Source organism: Vipera ursinii (assembly GCF_947247035.1).
Source record: "Vipera ursinii genome assembly, chromosome: 6".
NCBI classification, from domain to species: domain Eukaryota; kingdom Metazoa; phylum Chordata; class Lepidosauria; order Squamata; family Viperidae; genus Vipera; species Vipera ursinii.
The window spans coordinates 12,397,308-12,416,099 of record NC_139515.1 but is presented as its reverse complement, the minus strand read 5'-3'; the positions used below and the strand labels follow the sequence as shown (position 1 = coordinate 12,416,099).

Sequence of the window (18,792 nt, the reverse complement as noted above, 5' to 3'; positions counted from 1 at the left end):
TCAAGTCAATATGCTGATCGTAGCAAATACTCTTCTTTTCCAACACCCAAGAGGCAACTCTACACGTGGACACCATCAGATGGCCAATACAAAATCAAATTGATTATGTACTTTGCAGCCAAATAGCAATAGCACTTATACACCGCTTCACAGTGCTTTACAGCCCTCTCTGAGCAGTTTACAGAGTCAGCAAATTGCCCCCAACAACCTGATCTTCATTTTACTGACCTCAGAAGGATGGAAGGCTGAGTCAACCTTGAGCTGGTCCAAATCAAACTCCTCACAGTGAACAGTGAGTTAGCCTGCAATACTGCATTCTAACCATTGCGCCACCACGGTTCCTAAGATGGAGAAGCTGTCTACAGTCACTAAAACAAGACCTGCAGCTGACTGTGGCTCAGATTATGAACTTCTTATTGCAAAATTCAGGCTTAAATTGAGGAAAGTAGGGAAAAACCACTAGGCCATTCAGATATGACCTAATCATATGCGTTACGAATATACAGTGGAGGTGATGGTTAGATTTAAGGGATCAGATCTGGCAGACTGAGTGCCTGAAGAACTATGGATGGAGGTTCACAACACTGTACAGGAGACAGCAAGCAAAACCATCCCTCCAAAAAAGAAATGCAAGATAGTGAAGCGGCTGTCTGATAAGGCCTTACAAATGGCTGGGGAAAGAAGGAAAAGGAAAGGCAAAGGCAAAAGGGAAAGATATGACTGAATGCAGATTTCCAGAGAATAGCAAGGGTACATAATAAGGCCTTCTTAAATGAACAGAACGGGGAAGACTAGAGAGCTCTTCCAGAAAATTGGAGGGAAAGTTTCATGCAAAGAACAAAAGAATAAAGGACAAAAATGACAGGGACCTAAAAGACGAGATTAAGCAGAGGTGGCAAAAATACACAAAAGAACTAGATAAGAAAGATCTTAATGTCCTTGATAACCACAATGGTGAGATCACTGACTTCAAGCCAGATATCCTGCTGTGTGAAGTCAAGTGGGCCTTAGGAATCATTAACCAACAACAAAGCTAGCAAAGGTGCCGGTATTCCAGCTATTTAAAATCCTAAAGATTCTGACTCTAGATGCCAGAAATTTGGAAAACAATGGCCATCAGATTGAAGAGGTCAATTTACGTTCCAATCCCAAAGAAGGGCAATTCCAAAGAACGTTCAAACAACCATAAAATTGAGCTCCTGTCCTACGCCAGCAAGGTCGTGCTCAAAATCCTACAAGCTAGTATGTGAAGAAGAACTACTAGAAGTACAAGCTGGGTTTCGAAGAGGCAGAGGAGATCAAAGTTGCTAACAATTGCCAGATTATGGATAAAGCAAGGGAGTTTCAGAAAAAAAGATCTACTTCTGCTTCATGGACTATGTTAAAGCCTTTGATTGTGTAGATCATGACAAATTGTGGCAAGTTCTTAAAGAGGTGGGCAGACAAGATTATCTTACCTGTCACCCGAGAAACCTGTATGAGGTTCAAGAAGCAACAGTTAGAGCTGGATATGGAACAAGTGATAGGTTCAAAACAGGGAAAGGCTGCTATTGTCTCCCTCCTTATTTAACTTATATGCAGAGTACATCACACAAAATGCTAGACTGGATGGATCAGAAGCCGGAATTAAGATAGTTGGGAGAAATATCAACAACCTTAGGTATGCAGGCAATAGCACTCTAATGCAGTGCTTTTTTTGTAAAACAAAAAGGTGCCGGAACTCACACATGTCATACAACCCGCCTTGCCTACCCTACAAGGTTCCATCCAAAAAAGGTGCCGGAACTCCGTTCTGAGCGTTCTATGACAAAAAAAGCCCTGCTCTAATGGAAGAAAATGAAGAGGGACTAGAGAGCTTTTTGATGACAGTGAAAGCGGAGAATGCAAAAGTTGGCTTGAAACTCGACATTAAAAAAAAAATAAGATCACGGCATCTGCTTCCATCACTTCCTGGCAAATAGAAGACAAAGAAATGGAAACAGTGACAGATTTTATTTCGTTGGGCTCCAAGATCACTGTGGATAGCAACTGTAGCCATGAAATTAAAAGACACTTGCTTCTTGGGAGGAAAGCTATGGCAAGCCTAGATAGCATATGAAAAAGCAGAGGCATCACCTTGCTGACAAAGTTCTGTACAGCCAAAGCTATGGTTTTCCCAGTAGCAATGTAGGGCTTTGAGAGTTGGGTCATAAGCAAAGCTGAGCCCCAAAGAACTGATGCTTTCAAATTGTGGTGTTGGAGAAGACTTTTGAGAGTTTCCCTTGGACTGCAAGAATATCAAATCAATTCTAAAGGACATCAAACCTGATTATTCTTCGGAAGAACAGATCCTGAAACTGAAGCTCAAATACTTTGGCCACCAAATGAGAGGATTGGACTCACCGGAGAAGACCCTGATGCCGGGAAAGATTGAAGGCAAGGAGACAACAGAGGATGAGATGGTTAGATAGTGTCATCAACACAATGAACATGAATTTGGGCAAACTCCAGGAGACAGTGGAGGACAGGGAGATCTGGCATGCTATGACCCATGGGGTTGCAAAGAGTCAGACATGACTTAGGGACTGAACAGCAACAACAACATTTCAGGCTGTCAACTCTGAAGTGCAGGAGTTGGTTTAGAAATCTGTGATGGTATTTGTTCTTACATCTATAAGTTGTTTAATTTTTAACACTAAGTCAAATGATGGGAAATATTTGCAACTTCAAGTAAGCCAAGTTGTTTAAAGTGATTTGCATCACTTAAATTAATTAAAGATTCAAGGTTTTGGTAATGGTTTTCAAGGCCCTACATGGCATGGGTCCAGAGTACCTCGGGGATCACCTGCTGCCGGCGTCAACTTCCCTGCGCCCTGTGCGTTCCCACAGAGAGGGCCTCCTCAGGGTGCCACCGGTCAGAGAATGTCGTCTGGTGGCCCCCAGGGGGAGGGCCTTCTCTGTGGGCGCCCCGGACTTATGGAATCAGTTGCCGGTTGAGCTCCGGATGGCGCCTGACCTTCGCTCCTTCCGACACGATCTGAAGACCTTTTTATTTGAACAAGCCGGCCTGGCCTGATGGGGGATGTGTTGGGGTTTTTTATTGTGGTTTTATATTATTATTTATTGTTTTAGCTCGGGCCCTGTATTTAATTCTCTTTTAATTTTTGTACTTTGTATTTTATATGTGCCCTGTTCACCGCCCTGAGTCCTTCGGGAGAAGGGCGGTATACAAATATAATAAACTTAAACTTAAACTTAAACTTAAAGAGGCTCAACTCATGTATAACTTTAAATCTATTTGAATTCTAAAGAAATATTGAGGGAAAAATCCTAGTAACGCAACCACACATGCAGGTCAGATCATCAGACTGCATAATCCATCAACCATATGGAAGCTGATGTAATCTCCACTTGTCTTTCCTTTTGCTGCAGATCCTTAGTTTCAGGGCATTTCTTTGCACTGGCCTGAACATGTGACTACTGCATTTCTCAGAAAATATTGACAATGGGGTAAATAAAGCATCCAGGGGCAGGGACTATCCTAGGAACCTACCAAGTCCCTTTATGGAGAGATGGAATATGCAGGAGCACTGCTCAAGCCTTGCTGCTACAAGAGTTGGGAAATACGCAGTACCTTGAGAACAGAAATAACTCTCCTCTAGTTATTTCAGGATCCTTGCAAGGAATGGAGAACCAAGATAATCTGAACAAGCTGTTTCAGTCTGAAGGCAGGACTGCTGCATGAGAAGGGGCAATATAACATTGTGATGTTCACTTTGTGAGGAGGAACTGCCCAAACTTTGTGTGCAAGGCAAGATGTCTCCATGGAAGAAATTTTACATTCTTTTTACATTACTTTACATTCTTTCTTGGATCTACCCAAAGTATATATACAATGTGTGTAATTCTAGTTTGCATTCCTTTTCCATCAGCTATTCTGCAGAAAATTGGTCAATGTTTTCAGCACAAATGCCAAAGGATAAGAGGCTTATACCGATAGAAAAAAAAATATTTCCAGTAAAAACCTAACAATAATCTGCTAAACTGAACTGCTCTTCCAATAGTTATTAAATTGCTCTGTAGAAATGGTGGAGCCTAATGGGATTTTGTAACCACAAACCATCAGCTACGCTCTTTCTTCAGATGATATTCCTTTTCTGAATCAACTTATTTCAGAATGTACAAGGCTTGCCCTCAATCCTGAACATTAACCGAGGAATCCTCATGGTACTCTTAACAAGGACATCAGCAGGGTTCCTGAGGGATTATTAGTAATTATTAAGATTAGCCATTAGGCAAAGGCTAGGTTACATGAACAAATGAGATAATGATTGGACAGGTAGCAGCTGTTTTATTGCTTTCACTTATTACAAGTGTTTCCATTTTTTCTTTGATTTTTCCAATTGGGGCCAGGATAAAGAGATGCTCTTTTCCCAATTCCCCATCTACACAAGTAGGAGAGGCCACTTTGGTGTGCTCAGAAACTGAAATGTGAGGTTGCTACTTTTTTTGCCCATTAAAATGATGCTCTTTCCCATTTCGAATTGTAGCTTTTCTCTCATCTGTCTCCCAAAGGAGGAAATCCATGAGGACAAAGAGATTAAGCCAACCCACATCTGGCCTACTGTGACAATATTCACTAGAGAACTTTTGGGGGAAAAGTCACGTTCTTATTTTGATCCTTACTTGCTGGCTTAAGTGAGATTTAACGAATGGGGGAGAAAAAATAAGTGTATCGGCCAACAGTTGGTGCTGGAGTATATTTTTCATCCTAGGTTGGATTTCCATGGGCATGGTCTTCCTTCAGATTCTTTCTTCTTTCAGGATGGATGTCCTGGGTTTCCAAGATGTCATTTCAGTAATATTGCCTCACCTTGATCTCTGGATACCATCACTTGCCATAGGGGAGATTCAAATAACCCATCTCCTTGGACTCATTTTCCTAATCGTTCACAAACTTTCCATTGTGCTTTTCAGATAAAGTTGCTTTTTCTGGGCTGTAATGTTACCTCTTCCATCTCGAGGCATGTCAAAATATTATCTTTTCTAGAAAAAAAAGAGAACATACTTTAAGTAATCATTTGTGTCCTGGGTGCTTAAAAAAAATTCTCATTTTTTCCCCTAGACTTGTGGTTCTGATTTGCCACCGACAAAATGTAACTACAGATGTGAATATTCCTTGTTTGCTCATCCCCAATAACATGTCATAGTTGCATATTTTATTTGCTTCCTGTGTTCACTTGGGAACAAGCCCCAGTTTGTAATTCTTCTGAGTGGATTGGATATGACAGAATTTAAGTATGAACTGTTCTTTTTTATCTACCTTAACCTATTTTATCCCTTCCCTAGCTTCCTAACAGTATTAAAAACAGCTGGATATCATGCATGGAAGGTAGAGCAAAATTAAAATTATCTGCCTACCTGCTTTGTTGCCTTAGACATGAAGTGACTCTAGAAGGCTTCCAGAATAAGATTTAAAACATGAGATTAAAATAAAGAGACAAAATTCACAATCAAGGACATGGTGCCCATTAGGGAAAGGTAGCTAACAAACACAGCTCCCACCAGTTACCAGTAAGGACCAATTGATTCAGCCCAAGGTCTGTAATCTGGAAACCATGAGGGTAAGTCTCTCTCCCTCTCTCTCTCTCTCTCTCTCTCTCTCTCTCTCTCTCTCTCTCTCTCTCTCTCTCTCTCTCTCTCTCTCTCTCTCTCTCCCTCCCTCCCTCCCTCCCTCTCTCTCTCCCTCCCTCCCTCCCTCTCTCTTTGTGTGTGTGTGTGTGTGTGCGCGTAAGGTTAGACTGGAAAGTTAAAATCCATCCATCCATTCAGCCAGCCAGCCAGCAAAACTATTTCATTATAATTTTCCAAAGCTACATAAATGTATCCTTGAAGTTACCAGAAGTAAGCAACCAACCAGTTAACTATTTCATGTGCCCCTCTGTTCTTCTCTGAATGGCTACTTTAAGGTAAAAACATGCAAACTGCAGAAGGATATTGATGACTACCAGACAAGGGAATTTGGATCTCATGGAGGAACTGAATTATGTTCTGAATAAGTATGGTGTGTAGACTTATCCAATGGAACATTTCTTGAGAACACCTTCCTAGAGGAGATTAAGGTGCTATATCAGCGATGGCGAACCTTTCAAAGACCGAGTGCCCACACTGCAACCCAAAACCCACTTATGTATCATCGGGTGCTGGTTGGGTGGGACCCATTGGGTGGGTGTGGCCAATTGGGTGGACGTGGCCCATTGGGTGGGCGTGGCTGCGGTGGTAACTGCAGACTGGATGGGACTAAAAAGTTCAATCAATCAATTCCAACTTTGCGAGATGTTTTTTTTCCACGTGAGAAGTTGAAATTGATTGATTGAACCTTTTTTTTTTTGCACATGGTGGTGAAGGCCTATAGCGAAAAGGTTTTATAAAACCCAGCTGAAGGCCTAGGACTGGGCGACGGCACGCGTGCCCACAGAGAGGGCTCTGCATGCCACATGTGGCACACGTGCCATGGGTTCGCCACCATGGTGCTATATCATAGCTGAGCTCCATCCCACTACAATCTGAAGTGAAATAGCTCATAACAGCTCCATAACAGAGAACAGCAAGAAGGAGCTGAGGTCCATAAATCTTAAAAGTTGTTGAGGTTGAGAAACACTGGCTTAAGCAAACAAGCTACAACTAGGAACATAGTACCAAACTAGGTTAAGAGAAAGGGAAAGGAAGAAAAATAACAAAACAGAGCAAGGAAGAGGGTTTAAAATATTGTATTTTGTTTACAGAAGGAGATGATAATTCCTTATATTAATTTGAAAATCTTTTTTCAAGCATAGCATTTTAAAGAGTGGGACATAACAGTTCCCTAGTGGAAAAAAAGTACAATCTTTGATGTAAAAATCCATTCTAGAGAAGTACTTCACAGGGCATCTTGGGAAGTCAAAAAAATCAAGATGGTAGCCACAACTGTGTCAATGATGCCCCACCTCTTTAAGGTGATACATGACATGGAAACAGAAGAGAGAGAGAGAGAGAGAGAGAGAGAGAGAGAGAGAGAGAGAGAGAGAGAGAGAGAGAGAGAGAGAGAGAGAGAGAGAGAGAGAGAGAGAGAGAGAGAGAGATGTAAATTGAACGCTGTGATATGAAATTATGCATTCAGGTGCTCTGTGCAACCAATACACGTGTTGTACAAATAGTTTTGCCCTGAGTTCATGTGGATGGAATCTTGGGGCAAACCACAAAGTAGGCTTGCTTAGAGAATAGGTTCATAATGACCCAAATCATGGTGTTTCCTGCACTTTCTGATAATTCCACAATAAAATCTATAGATATTTCTTTACATGGGGCGGTAAGCCTGGCAACAGGTTGTAGCAGTCCTGGGGTCTTTTGGGGGGCATCTTTTGGCTGAGGCACAGATCAGGCAGCTGGTCACATATTTTTCAATGTCCTTTTTCATATATGGCCACAAAAACTGGCTTTTTTGTGTGTTTCCAAATTGCTATGGTCAGTCCAGACTTCTAAAGGGATGTTGCTGCCCTCTAGGAATTGTTTCCAAGCAAAGCTTTCTTCTCCCAGATTGCCCAACACACTTCCACCTTGGAAAGTTTGCCCGAGGTGAATGCACAGGGTTGTAACTTTGTTTGGAGGAGCACAGCCCCCACTGCCACTTTGCTGGTGTCTGCCTGAATGACAAATAGTTTGTCCGGCTATGACACCACCAAAAGAGAGAATTGCAGGCACTCAATAATTACAGACAGGGAGCTGGGATCCTACAGCTCTTTCCTCATCAGCTAATCAGTTGATGTTCTTCAGGTTTTCTGGAGGACATCCTATGGAAAGTACAGGGCACCACAACCTGAACTTGGCTGCCCCAGCAACTTCAGATAGATAAATCAACAAAACAGATTTTTCTCCCACACGTATCATTCTACACTCATATCCAAAGGACTGACTTTAGAAAGCAATCGTTTTCACAATCTGAAGCAGTAGGAAGCTTACGCCCAAAAGTGTATTAAAAAAAATGACCAGGCTGATCTGCTGATTTCATTTGCATTTATACATTTACATTAAGGATGACCATCACCGACTGCTTCCTCTTTTCATATGCAAAGTGAAAATGAAATTAACCAGTTCAGCTGTCTCTGAAGAGCTTTTGAAAGCAAATGACTAATGTTCTCCTTTTGAAATTCAGTGGTTGTTGGGTGTCTCTGAAGATGGCTGGGCTGGTTTCCAGGTTTACTATCAAATTAAAACAAAACAAAATAGAGCAAAGCAAGAGTTTTTAAACAACTCCCAATTTATTATAATTGAACATCAGATGTTTAGATGCCTCAAAAATATAATAAAAATCGACGTATGGGCTACATGGTGCTGAAAGCGCCTTTGATCCCATGGAAAAGATTCTGCTCATTGGTTTGGCAGAATGGGAGATGATGTTTTAATTAGGCTTCATGAAATTTGCTATTGCCAGAGGCTGTTCCCCGCCCCCCCCCAAATGCACATTTGTGCACTAAATCTGTGGTGCCAGAGGGTTTGCAAAAGGCATTTGCTGCAAAGATAATTTTGAGATGGGAAGCTTCTGGTGTTAAAATGATTCTATTTTTTGGTATGATGGCTTTAGATTTACATGTTTAAAACAAAGAGGAGATTCCAATTATACAACGTAAAAACACATTAAAAGTAGTTGAGAGCTTTTGCAAAGTGTCTCTTTAGAAGCTGTAGGTTTTCTGTCCACTACAGAGTCATTAAATAAAATATGCCAACTGTGTGTTCTGAAATGCTCCTTTCCCAACTAAGAAATGTAATTAAGAGATTAGCTTTTATTAAAAAGCTGCATCTCATGAAACCTACGCAGCTTATAAGGAAATGTTAGTGCTCCAGACACAGTTTTTAATACACCACAGACACAACTCTCCTTCTACAATAACTTTTGACAATCTTTTAAATGCACACAATCACAGATATGTGACTTATTTATGTATTCATTTTTTTATGCTGCCCATCTCCTGTACAAGGTGACTCTGGACTTATCCTATTCAACATCCTGAAGTAAGGTTTTTTTTAGAGCTTTCTACCTCTAATTAACCTCTAGTAATCCAAAGACCTCTAGATTTGGTAGATATGGTAACTCTAACTTCAGGCCCCAACTTCATGTAAGTCTCCTCAGGATAAGATAAGATATTTTTAGTCATATTGAGATATATGGTGTATCTCAATATTTGGCAACTTTAAGATACTGTATATGTAGACTAACTCCCAGAAATCCTGAACCAGCATTGGAATAGAACAGGGGTGTCAAACTGCCGGCCCGCGGGTGGATGCATCATCCGGAAGCCGCAGCCAACCCATTGCTGGCAATGGCAAAATTCTGCCAATACGTTGCACGATGTCACGTGATGTCGTGAGTTTGACACGTCTGGAATAGATGGTAAAATTGACAGCTTGATTAAAAAAAAATTGACCAATTTTATTTCTACCTGGAAACCGCTTTTGGTTTTTTTTGCAAGAAACTGAAAGAAATTAAATGTTGAGTTTGAGATTTAATTATTGGAATTATCTGGGATTATAGAAATAATGTAGACAAATGTTAATCTTAGCATAAGAGTTTGTGTTATTTTTTTTCTTCATATCTGTACCAAAGAAAGCCAGAAGTCATTCTTTTTTTCTATTTTTATAGTTTTTCCTTTTCTTTTTGCACCTGTTCTTTCTTGATTTTTTTACTTTTTAAAAATCTTTTTAACCAGTTCCGTTTCCGTTTCTGGTTAAAGACTACATGATAAAGTGGGCACAAAATATTCAGGAACCAATTTCGTTGGACACCTGGGAGATAATTTGGGTCAGAAATGTTAAATTTACCCAGGCTCAAAACTTAAGAGAAAATTTTTATAAAATGTTTTATAGATGGCATCTGGATCCCAAGAAGCTGTTCAACATGTATCCTAATTTACAGTCTAAATGTTGGAGGTGTGGTAGTTTAGAAGCTACCTATTTTCACATGTGGTGGACTTGTAGAAATATAAAAGCTTTTTTGGATTAAAATTTGGTGGAACATTCAAAAGATTTTTAAGAGAAAGATAAAGTTTTCCCCGCAATTGTTTTTATTGGGCATTGTTGTAGATTGTGATGTTAAAGAAACTAACTTGATGTTGAACATGATAACGGCAGCACGGTTACTGGTGGGACAATATTGGAAGAAGGATAGTTTGCCCACTGTAGAAGAATGGGTGTTTAAAGTTTCGAATCTTGCAGAAATGTCTAAGATTTCTGCTTATCTGAAGGATCATTCATAGGAAAGATATATTTCAGTTTGGAGGAGATTCAAAACAAATATAGGACTAAAAAGTACCATTTAGCTTATGAGTAGATTTTAGTGGGATATTGTTATTGGTACGTTGTTTGTAGTTATGTTAAAAGAGAGTTAAAGCGCATTATGAATTTGGTTAATTGTATATTATGCATAATTTTTATTTAGAATATGATTATTATAACTATAATCCTATATTTAGCTCTGGGAAGTGGGGGGGAAGTGGGTGGGTTTGGGGTGGGAGGGATTTGGGGATATATTGTAAAATTTTGTTTTTGTAAAACTCTTTAATAAAAAAAAATCTTTTTCTTGTCTAATTTTTAAATTTTCTGTTTTGAAAATTAATAGCTATTAAAAAAGAGAAACACTTGCTTTATACTTACTGTTGGTATTAATTAAACCAAAACAATCTGCATGACCTTGGAGTCAAATCTGGATGTGGACTGTTGGATACAAAGCTAATCTTTTAGCACTTCTCAACTAAGTCATCTATTTGATAAAACTCTGTTTCCATGATAATCTTACTTATCCAGAGATAGGGAAAGCTAAAGGTAGAGGGAGCAAGATCGAACCATGAAACCACAGGCATGACAGCATCAACTCAAATATAGCATATGGCTTTGCCTCAGGTTATCATGCCATGAATTCATAATTGGAAAATTTGTGAGATAATGTCAATGTCCACATTTCAACACACGGATAATGCAGTCAGTTGTTATGAATGCCATCGTCTCTGCTTTTTTTCAAAATTGTTGCAGCGACAGTGACAATTCCATCCCAACACCAGCAGTAAGAATAACCCCCCAAACATACAATTCACTAAATACATTTATTTTAATAAATTGGAAACACAGCCTCCTCCTCTTTTGGTGACTAAGTTATCTGTCTGAGTTTGAAGGGGACCAATGAACTAATAACATCATTTTCGGACGTTACATTTTGATGTCAACCACAGGACTATTATACTAGCTGGACTGGAGTGGCATTAACTTCAAAAAACTACAACTTGGACAGGAGAAAATTTCCTCAGGAATATTTCAGACTGAGGCTAGATTGGAAAATGAAAAAAAAAATATCTCAGGAGAAGGTAATAGCAAGCCATTTTACCATTTGCCAGCAAACCACTTTACCATTGACAAAAAACCCTAACAGACACATCCACGAAGCCACCAGCAATCAACTCAACTCAACAGAGATGTGATTGGACCAGTAGCAGGAAAGACAAAATTATTTGCAACGTAATCATCACAACTGACCATGCCCAATTCTTTAGCAAGGCATAAGAGCCTTGCCTGAAGCTGCCAAATGTTTTGATTGGCAGGAATTAAGAAAGACGCATCTCATGTCTTGTGCATTTTCCAGAAGCTGATGCTTGTCAGCTCCCTTACAGAGAGAGCCAACCTTTTATTGAGTCCAGTGCTAACTCCCATCTGCCATAACTGGCACTGGAACATACTGTTATAAAATGAGGGTGGGGGGAGAGGAAAATGTGTCTAGGAGAGATTAGGTGATAGTTCTCCAGGAAAAAAATGGCAATTTTCAATGGCTCTGCTAATGGGTGGTCGTTGATGAGATATTTTTTTTTAAGTTTTCCATCAGAATGTTGATATTTCTACTTTGGAACAAAAGAATAGCAAAGCTCCAGAGATGACTAATTTCATTCACCAGGCCACATTATATGAAGGAATCACCACATTCTGTGGTTAGTTTTGTTTCAAGGCATCATTTTTAATACACAACAGAGCACGGAGTTCGATATAATATATCTCAGGGGCTGCCACAAAGAAGAGGGAGTCAAGCTATTCTCCAAAGCACCTGAAGACAAGAAGCAACAGATGGAAACTAATCAAGGAGAGAAGCAACCTAGAACTAAGGAGAAACTTCCTGACAGTTAGAACAACTAACCAGTGGAACAACCTGCCTTCAGAAGTGGTGAATGCTCCAACATTGGAAGTTTTTAAGAAGAGACTGGACAGCCATTTGTCTGAAATGGTATAGGGTTTCCTGCCTGAGCAGGGGGTTGGACTAGATGACTTCCAAGGTCCCTTCCAACATTATTATAAAAATATTTATTCATAAATCATGAAATTCAGTCAACTGAACACTCAAATTGACTGGCACTAATGGTTGACACGGGTTGCTGCCAGCATCCTAGGTATCAACCAGGTATCTCCTTAAAATGTAAGATGTTCCAAATAGCACAGGTTTTTTGTAGTTTTGCTGGAGTTATTGCAGGAAGCTGCAATTTCTTGATGTATTTTTGCAAAGTTTTCGGACATAGTTCCCAGTGCCCCGATGACAATGGGTATCACTGTTACGCGTTTCATCCATAATCACACAGTTTTGATGGCCAGGTCGCGGTATGTTGTAATTTTTTCCAGTTCTTTTTCTTCAACTCTGGCATCTCCTGGTACAGCAATATCAATCAACTGTACGCCTTGGTTCTCTGTGAGAGCGATATCTGGCGCACTGTGTTCCAAATAGGGATCTGTCTGTATTCGGAAGTCCCACAAGATCTTCACCCTCTTGTTCTCGACTTTTTCCACCCTATGTTCCCATGACTTTTCGGACACAGGCAAGTCGTATTTTTTACACAATGCCCAGTGGATTAGTTTAGCAACTCGGTCATGTCCTCCTCCTCCTCCTATTATTATTATTATTATTATTATTATTATTATTATTATTATTATTATTATTATTATTATTATTATTATTATTATTATTATTGCTTTTCAAAGCAGAAATTCTTCCTGTAGGTTGTTTCTATAGGGATGGTGAGGGAGTTCAGGACTTGAAGAGGAACATGTCCGCATAAACTTTCCTGGAGCAAAGAAGTCTCCATCATCTGTAGACAAATCCCTAGCAAGATTTCTGCCCCCTGCTTCTTCTTTCTAGATGGGCCCCAGCTGGTGGCAGCATCTCCTTGCCTGGATTGATTTGGAAGGCTAAGTTGGAATATGTAGTCCTGATTAGTATTTGAGTGGCAGATGGCCAGCATTGTAGGCTACACTGGGAAGAAGACAATAGCAAACTACTTGAAGGTAAAACAGAGAGATGACTGGCAATTTTTACCTTGCCTAGTAACAAAAGAAACTGAATCCTACACACACACACACACACACACACACACACACACACACTTACAACATGCATTAATGCATAATGATTGACACACACAAAATATCCTGAAAACTTAAAACTTACAAAATAAGAGCAGTTGCATTTGCTTAAAAACTTACTGAATGGAAAGTGTTATAAATGTTCTTCCCAGGCATAACGGCTGTGTCATCAATGGAACAATTCAGCAAGGGGCAGTTTGAAAGGTCTGGGTTTGGAAGGAAGAACATATAGGCTGAACTGGCCGGTTCCAAGGATATCATCCAATGCGGCTGCAGCAATACATAACCTTGGCTTTGCCAGGAAAATGCAGGGGCTTTGCAGTCAACAGGGGCCAAGCTTGGCTTGACTTGAGACCCTCCTCCTTCTGCTGCTCTCAAGTGGGTCGAAAGCAAGAAGGAAGGGGGGATTCCTGCAGGGGAAGACCCTCTCTCTTGATGTGAGTCACAATTTTGGCTTTATAGCACTAGAAAGTGACCCATTCCCCCTTATCAATTCATGTTGGATGTGCATAAAAGCTTCCCATACAAGCAGTTCCATGATCAAATAGGGATTATCATGTCTGTTGGTGCTCCCACCCACGTTATGCATTTGTAAGTGCCACAGGTGTTAACTTAAAAATGCAAAACTCTGCATTGAACTAAGAGCCAATTTTGGAACAGAAATGGAGACTCAAAATGGGAAATCTCAGGTTCAATACCCCACTGATGCAGAAAAACGAAGTGCTTGTTCATTTCAAAATAAGTAATGCTTTCGGGGGGAAGACAAGATAAGTAGTCACTGATGTGCTTATGCAGTGATTTTTCTAAGGCTTGGCATGTTGTTTGTTTGTTTGTTTTAAAAAAGAGGCTTCAACCACTCCTCTCTTCCATAAAATAGGAAATGTGTTTCTTACGTGGTGGGGAGAGAGGAGGGAAACACATCCTTTATTAAGACTGCCCAGAGTGCTTTGGAGTAAGATCACTAGATTAAATGAACCTCAAAAAGGATAGCAAAAAAGAATAAATTAAAACATCTGGAAGTTTAGTCATGGCAAGTGGACTTTTTTTAATGTCTCACTGCTGATCCAAGTAGCTTCTTCAGTCTCATTTCTCACCTAATCTGAATAGGCTTTTTAGGAGGATTGTTAGATGTAGTTGCTCCTACATCCTTAACTGCGACTTCTCTAGTGAACCTGTGAAGTGCTCTTGATGCAGGAGCAGCAAAAAACTGGGGGGAACCAGACTCCTCGCTCTAAGAGTACAGGTAGTCCTTGATTTACAACGGGTGACTGTTCAAAGTTACAACGGCACTGAAAAATGTGACTTACGACCCTGGCTTTGTTTTCTACATCTCCTGTTCTATTCTTGACACACTCCAGAAGTGTGTCTCTATATGGGAGAACAAACTATTAAAAAAGAATGTTCTCATTCTGACCAAAATTGTCAGCTGAGGAAAATACACTCTGGAGGCCTATCCTAAAGGTGTATTTTGTTGCTTTGCAATTTAATCGCTGCAAGTTGGCATCTGAGAATCTCTTAAAAGTGACGACCTTTGCAAGCATCCCCATGATCGTGTGATCAAAGTTCAGATGCTTAGCAACTGACTCATATTTATCCTGGGGGGGGGGTCGCATGATTCTCTTTTGCGATCTTCTGACAAGCAAAGTCAACGGGGAAGCCAGATTCAGTTAACAACTGGGTTACTAATTTATCAGCTGCAGCGATTCACTTAACAACTATGGCAAGTCAGGTCGTGAAATGGGGCAAGACTCACTTAACAAATGTCTCACTTAACAACAGAAATTTGGGGCTCGGTTGTTGTGGTCGTTAAGTCGAGGACTACATGTTATGTAGCATATGCCGTCAAGTGCAATGAGGAGTCTTCAGAGTCCTACCTTGGAGAAAGCAAGCAGCCTTTGCCCAAGAGGATGGCCCAGTCCAGAAGAAACAACACCAGTGGACCAGAGTCAGCAGCAAATCTTCACTTAAAAGAAAAAGGATACCCTTTTCAGGACAATAACGTTCACCTTTTGGACAGGGAACACAGATGGTTTGAGAGAGGAATTAAGGAAACCATTTATGCTGAAGTGGAAAATTTCCATCAGTAGAGGTTTCAGACACTACCTCTCCCCACACTTAACAATGACCCTTAACGACTCTCGGCCTAGAGCACAGGTCGGCAACCTGTGGCTCCGGAGCTGCATGTGGCTGTTTGAGCCTTCTACTGCGGCTCCCAGTCCTCCTCCGCCATTTGAAGAGAGACAGAGACAGAGAGAGGCATATGTGCTTCCCTTCTCTCTCTCTCTCTCTCTCTCTGATCTTCTGCCTCATGCTGTTCTCGGACAAGCTGACAAGCTTATTGGGTGGAGCTCCTGCCTTTGCTGCGTCTCTGCAGGAAGCAGCAGAAAGTAGAAAGCAGCAGCTCTCTCTCTCTCTCTCTCTCTCACACACACACACACACACACACACACACTCTCACTCACACTGAGTGGGGGAAGAGGACTGGCAGACCAAGGGCATGAGAGCCAGCCCAATAAGAATGTGTGTCATCTTGTCAGAGAACAGCGTGAGCCGAAGATCGGAGAGAGAGAGAGAGAGAGAGAGAGAGAGAGAGAGAGAGAGAGAGAGAGAGAGAGAGAGAGAGAGAACTCATGCACAGCAGCCTCTATTTCTTTTTAATTAAACTCTTAAGGGCCCTCCCTCCTGCACGCCTGAAAGTTTTACGGCTCCCAGTGTTTTCTTTTCTGTGGGAAATGGGTCCAAGTGGCTCTTTGAGTGTTTAAGGTTCCCGACCCCTGGCCTAGAGCCTATTCAGATTAGGTGAGAAATAAAATCTCCCGGGAGCACATATATGGTGGGGTCCCCCAATGAACTTGCTCAGGCTGAAGAAGCTACTTGGATAAGCAGCGAAATGTTTCAAACCAAAAAAAGAAAAGTAGTCAGTCCAGTTGGCATGACTCAACTTCCAAACAACTCTACCTGGATGACTGAGAGAAAAGCAAAATATTGTCATGGAAAACAGGAATCTATAATCAAAATCACAGAAAAGTTTAGCCTAGGTTTAATAACTAGATTTGGTAATGCTATTAACTGATGTGCTTTATGGCCCCTCTTGAGCCTAATCTGGATTGTCAAGATGTTTTATGATAGAGAAAGTCAGCTAGCAGGATGCTTTTCATTTTCTGTCTCTTTTCAATAAGCAGGTATCTGAGCTGTGACTTCTCTTATGGTGGGAGTACAGCTATAAAACTCTCGGCAGAAAACATACTGTCCTCTTTCCTCCAGGGATGATATGATCAGTTCCCATGATCCCAGGCTGCAGGCTTCTTTATTCACTCTTCTCCTCTCTCAGCACCAAACATTTCACTTTCCACTCTGTTGTGGCCTTGAAATAAATCACATTTGTCTTCACCCACAATGGAGAGTACAGCCTTTCAGTCACAACTGTGAGCATCCATCTTCTGGGTTATAAATGTTTGAAGTGGCTTCACCAGGAGGCTTAGTTCACTCAGAAAGGCTGAGCGCCAAAGAATTGAGGCCTTTGAACTATGGTGCTGGAGAAGACTCCTGCGAGTTCCTTGGACTGCGAGGCGATCAAACCGGTCATCCTAGAGGAGATCAACCCTGACTGATCTTTAGAAGGCCAGATCCTGAAGTTGAAACTCAAATACATTGGCCACCTAATGAGAAGGAAGGACTCACTGGAGAAGAGCCTAATGCTGGGAAAGATTGAGGGCAAAAGAAGAATGGGACGACAGAGAATGAGGTGGCTGGATGGAGTCACTGAAGCAGTAGGCGTGAGCTTAAAGGGACTCCAGAAGATGGTAGAGGACAAGAAGGCTTGGAGGAACGTTGTCCATGAGGTCGCGATGGGTCGGACATGACTTCACAACTAACAACACATCTAGATGACTGAGGCTAGGTTATCCAGTAGGACAAAATTATCCTGTGAGATGTAATGGTGAAAATCTTGAAGGATTGGGGATCCCAGAGTCCAGTTTACCATCAGCTGTGGAGGTTCACTTGGTGACTGAGTCACTTTCTCTGCCCAACACACCTTGCAGGCGTATTGTTGTGGACCAAAAATGTAGGAAGATCCCCATGGGAACCACCTTGAGGTCTTGGAGGAAAGGTAAGTTCAATAAACTAATAAATAACTATTCAGGTTCTGCAAATTTTTTGAAGGGCACTCCACTTTGAAGGTCTGAGCAAGCACACACTCCAAGCTGCCTGCCATCTTGTTTTTAACAACAAAACATCATTTTGTTTGGCTCTGCTCCACAGCCCTGAGAATTTCTAGCCAAGCTTCGGCAAATGAGGTCTAAGAAAGTACCGCTCTCTTCTTCTGGCCTGCCTACCAAAACAAGGCTGAAGAAGATGCTCTGCTCACCTCCTTCAACACATGCTTAGCCGACACTTTGGCAAGATGTTTCAGAGAACCAGCCTCTCTGCCTTCTACAGTGTGACCTTGCCAAATCAAGAAGAAACTTCTTCACTGAGAAGCTCCGGGACAATACGATGAGTTTTTACAAAACCAAGCATGTTCCTCTTTGCTTCAGTAAAAAGTATCACTTCACTGCTATGGCACAACCTATCTGTGTGAGGATACCTCCTGTTACTTATCTTCTCCTTCAAAAGTGGCCAAGATCTTCTGTGGGGTATGGCCAAAAAAGCCAAGACAATGGATGTAACAGCGAGATTAAGACACATAGCACACAACAGGAAGCACCATTGTGGCTGGCATCTGTTTTGACCACACCCTGCAAACACTCTTAAAGTGACTTTAGAATTGCAATACAGGACATTAAATATTCAACAATATATTTGCCGCCTCTCCATAGGATAAGCCCTGGAATTGTTGCATCTCATTGCAAAGTCAACTTCAACCTTCAAGCGTTTTTGAAGAGAAGATTTCAAGTGGGCTCCTCTACGTCCTTAAACTTCTCAAGATTTGATGACTAGCAGATGCAGATGTCAATATCATGGGTGTTGGAAAGGGTGAAATATGAGTATGAAAGCCATTTAGAGGCTGTTAATTAATGAATTAGCCCTGGTTAACCAGCTCTGTGACTTTCACGATGGCAGCAATTTCTTGACTATTTTGGCATGCATTTCTATTCTGTCTCCTAAGGTGCTCCTTTTTTTTGCGTGAAAATGGATGCAATGAATGAATTAAGTAGTTCTGTTTTCTCCCTGCTAGCCATTATCTCCTTACCATCTTTTCCCATTAATGGACCAATTGTTTCCTTGTCATTTGTCTTGTTTCTTATACGTTGAAAGAAACATTTAAAATTATTTTCGGCATTTGTTGCAAGTCTTCGTTCATTCTGAGCCTTAGCTTTCTTGACTTTGTCCTTGCAGTTTTGCTAGTTTTCTCTTTTAGTAGTATGTCCCTCTTTCTATTTTTTATAT

At 41.0% G+C, this 18,792-nt stretch overlaps 1 protein-coding gene across 1 annotated transcript in view; it reads right to left on the bottom strand.

The window, feature by feature from the left end:
* Positions 1–4,458: 4,458 nt before the first annotated feature.
* The window catches only part of SHISAL1 (shisa like 1), a gene marked incomplete at its 3' end in the record, with an annotated part of 65,306 nt that continues 50,972 nt past the window's right edge, over positions 4,459–18,792 (bottom strand). The window contains exon 4 of the mRNA XM_083366369.1: positions 4,459–5,025. Within this exon, the coding sequence (XP_083222495.1) occupies position 5,025 (1 nt within the window). The remainder of the gene's footprint in view (positions 5,026–18,792) is intronic.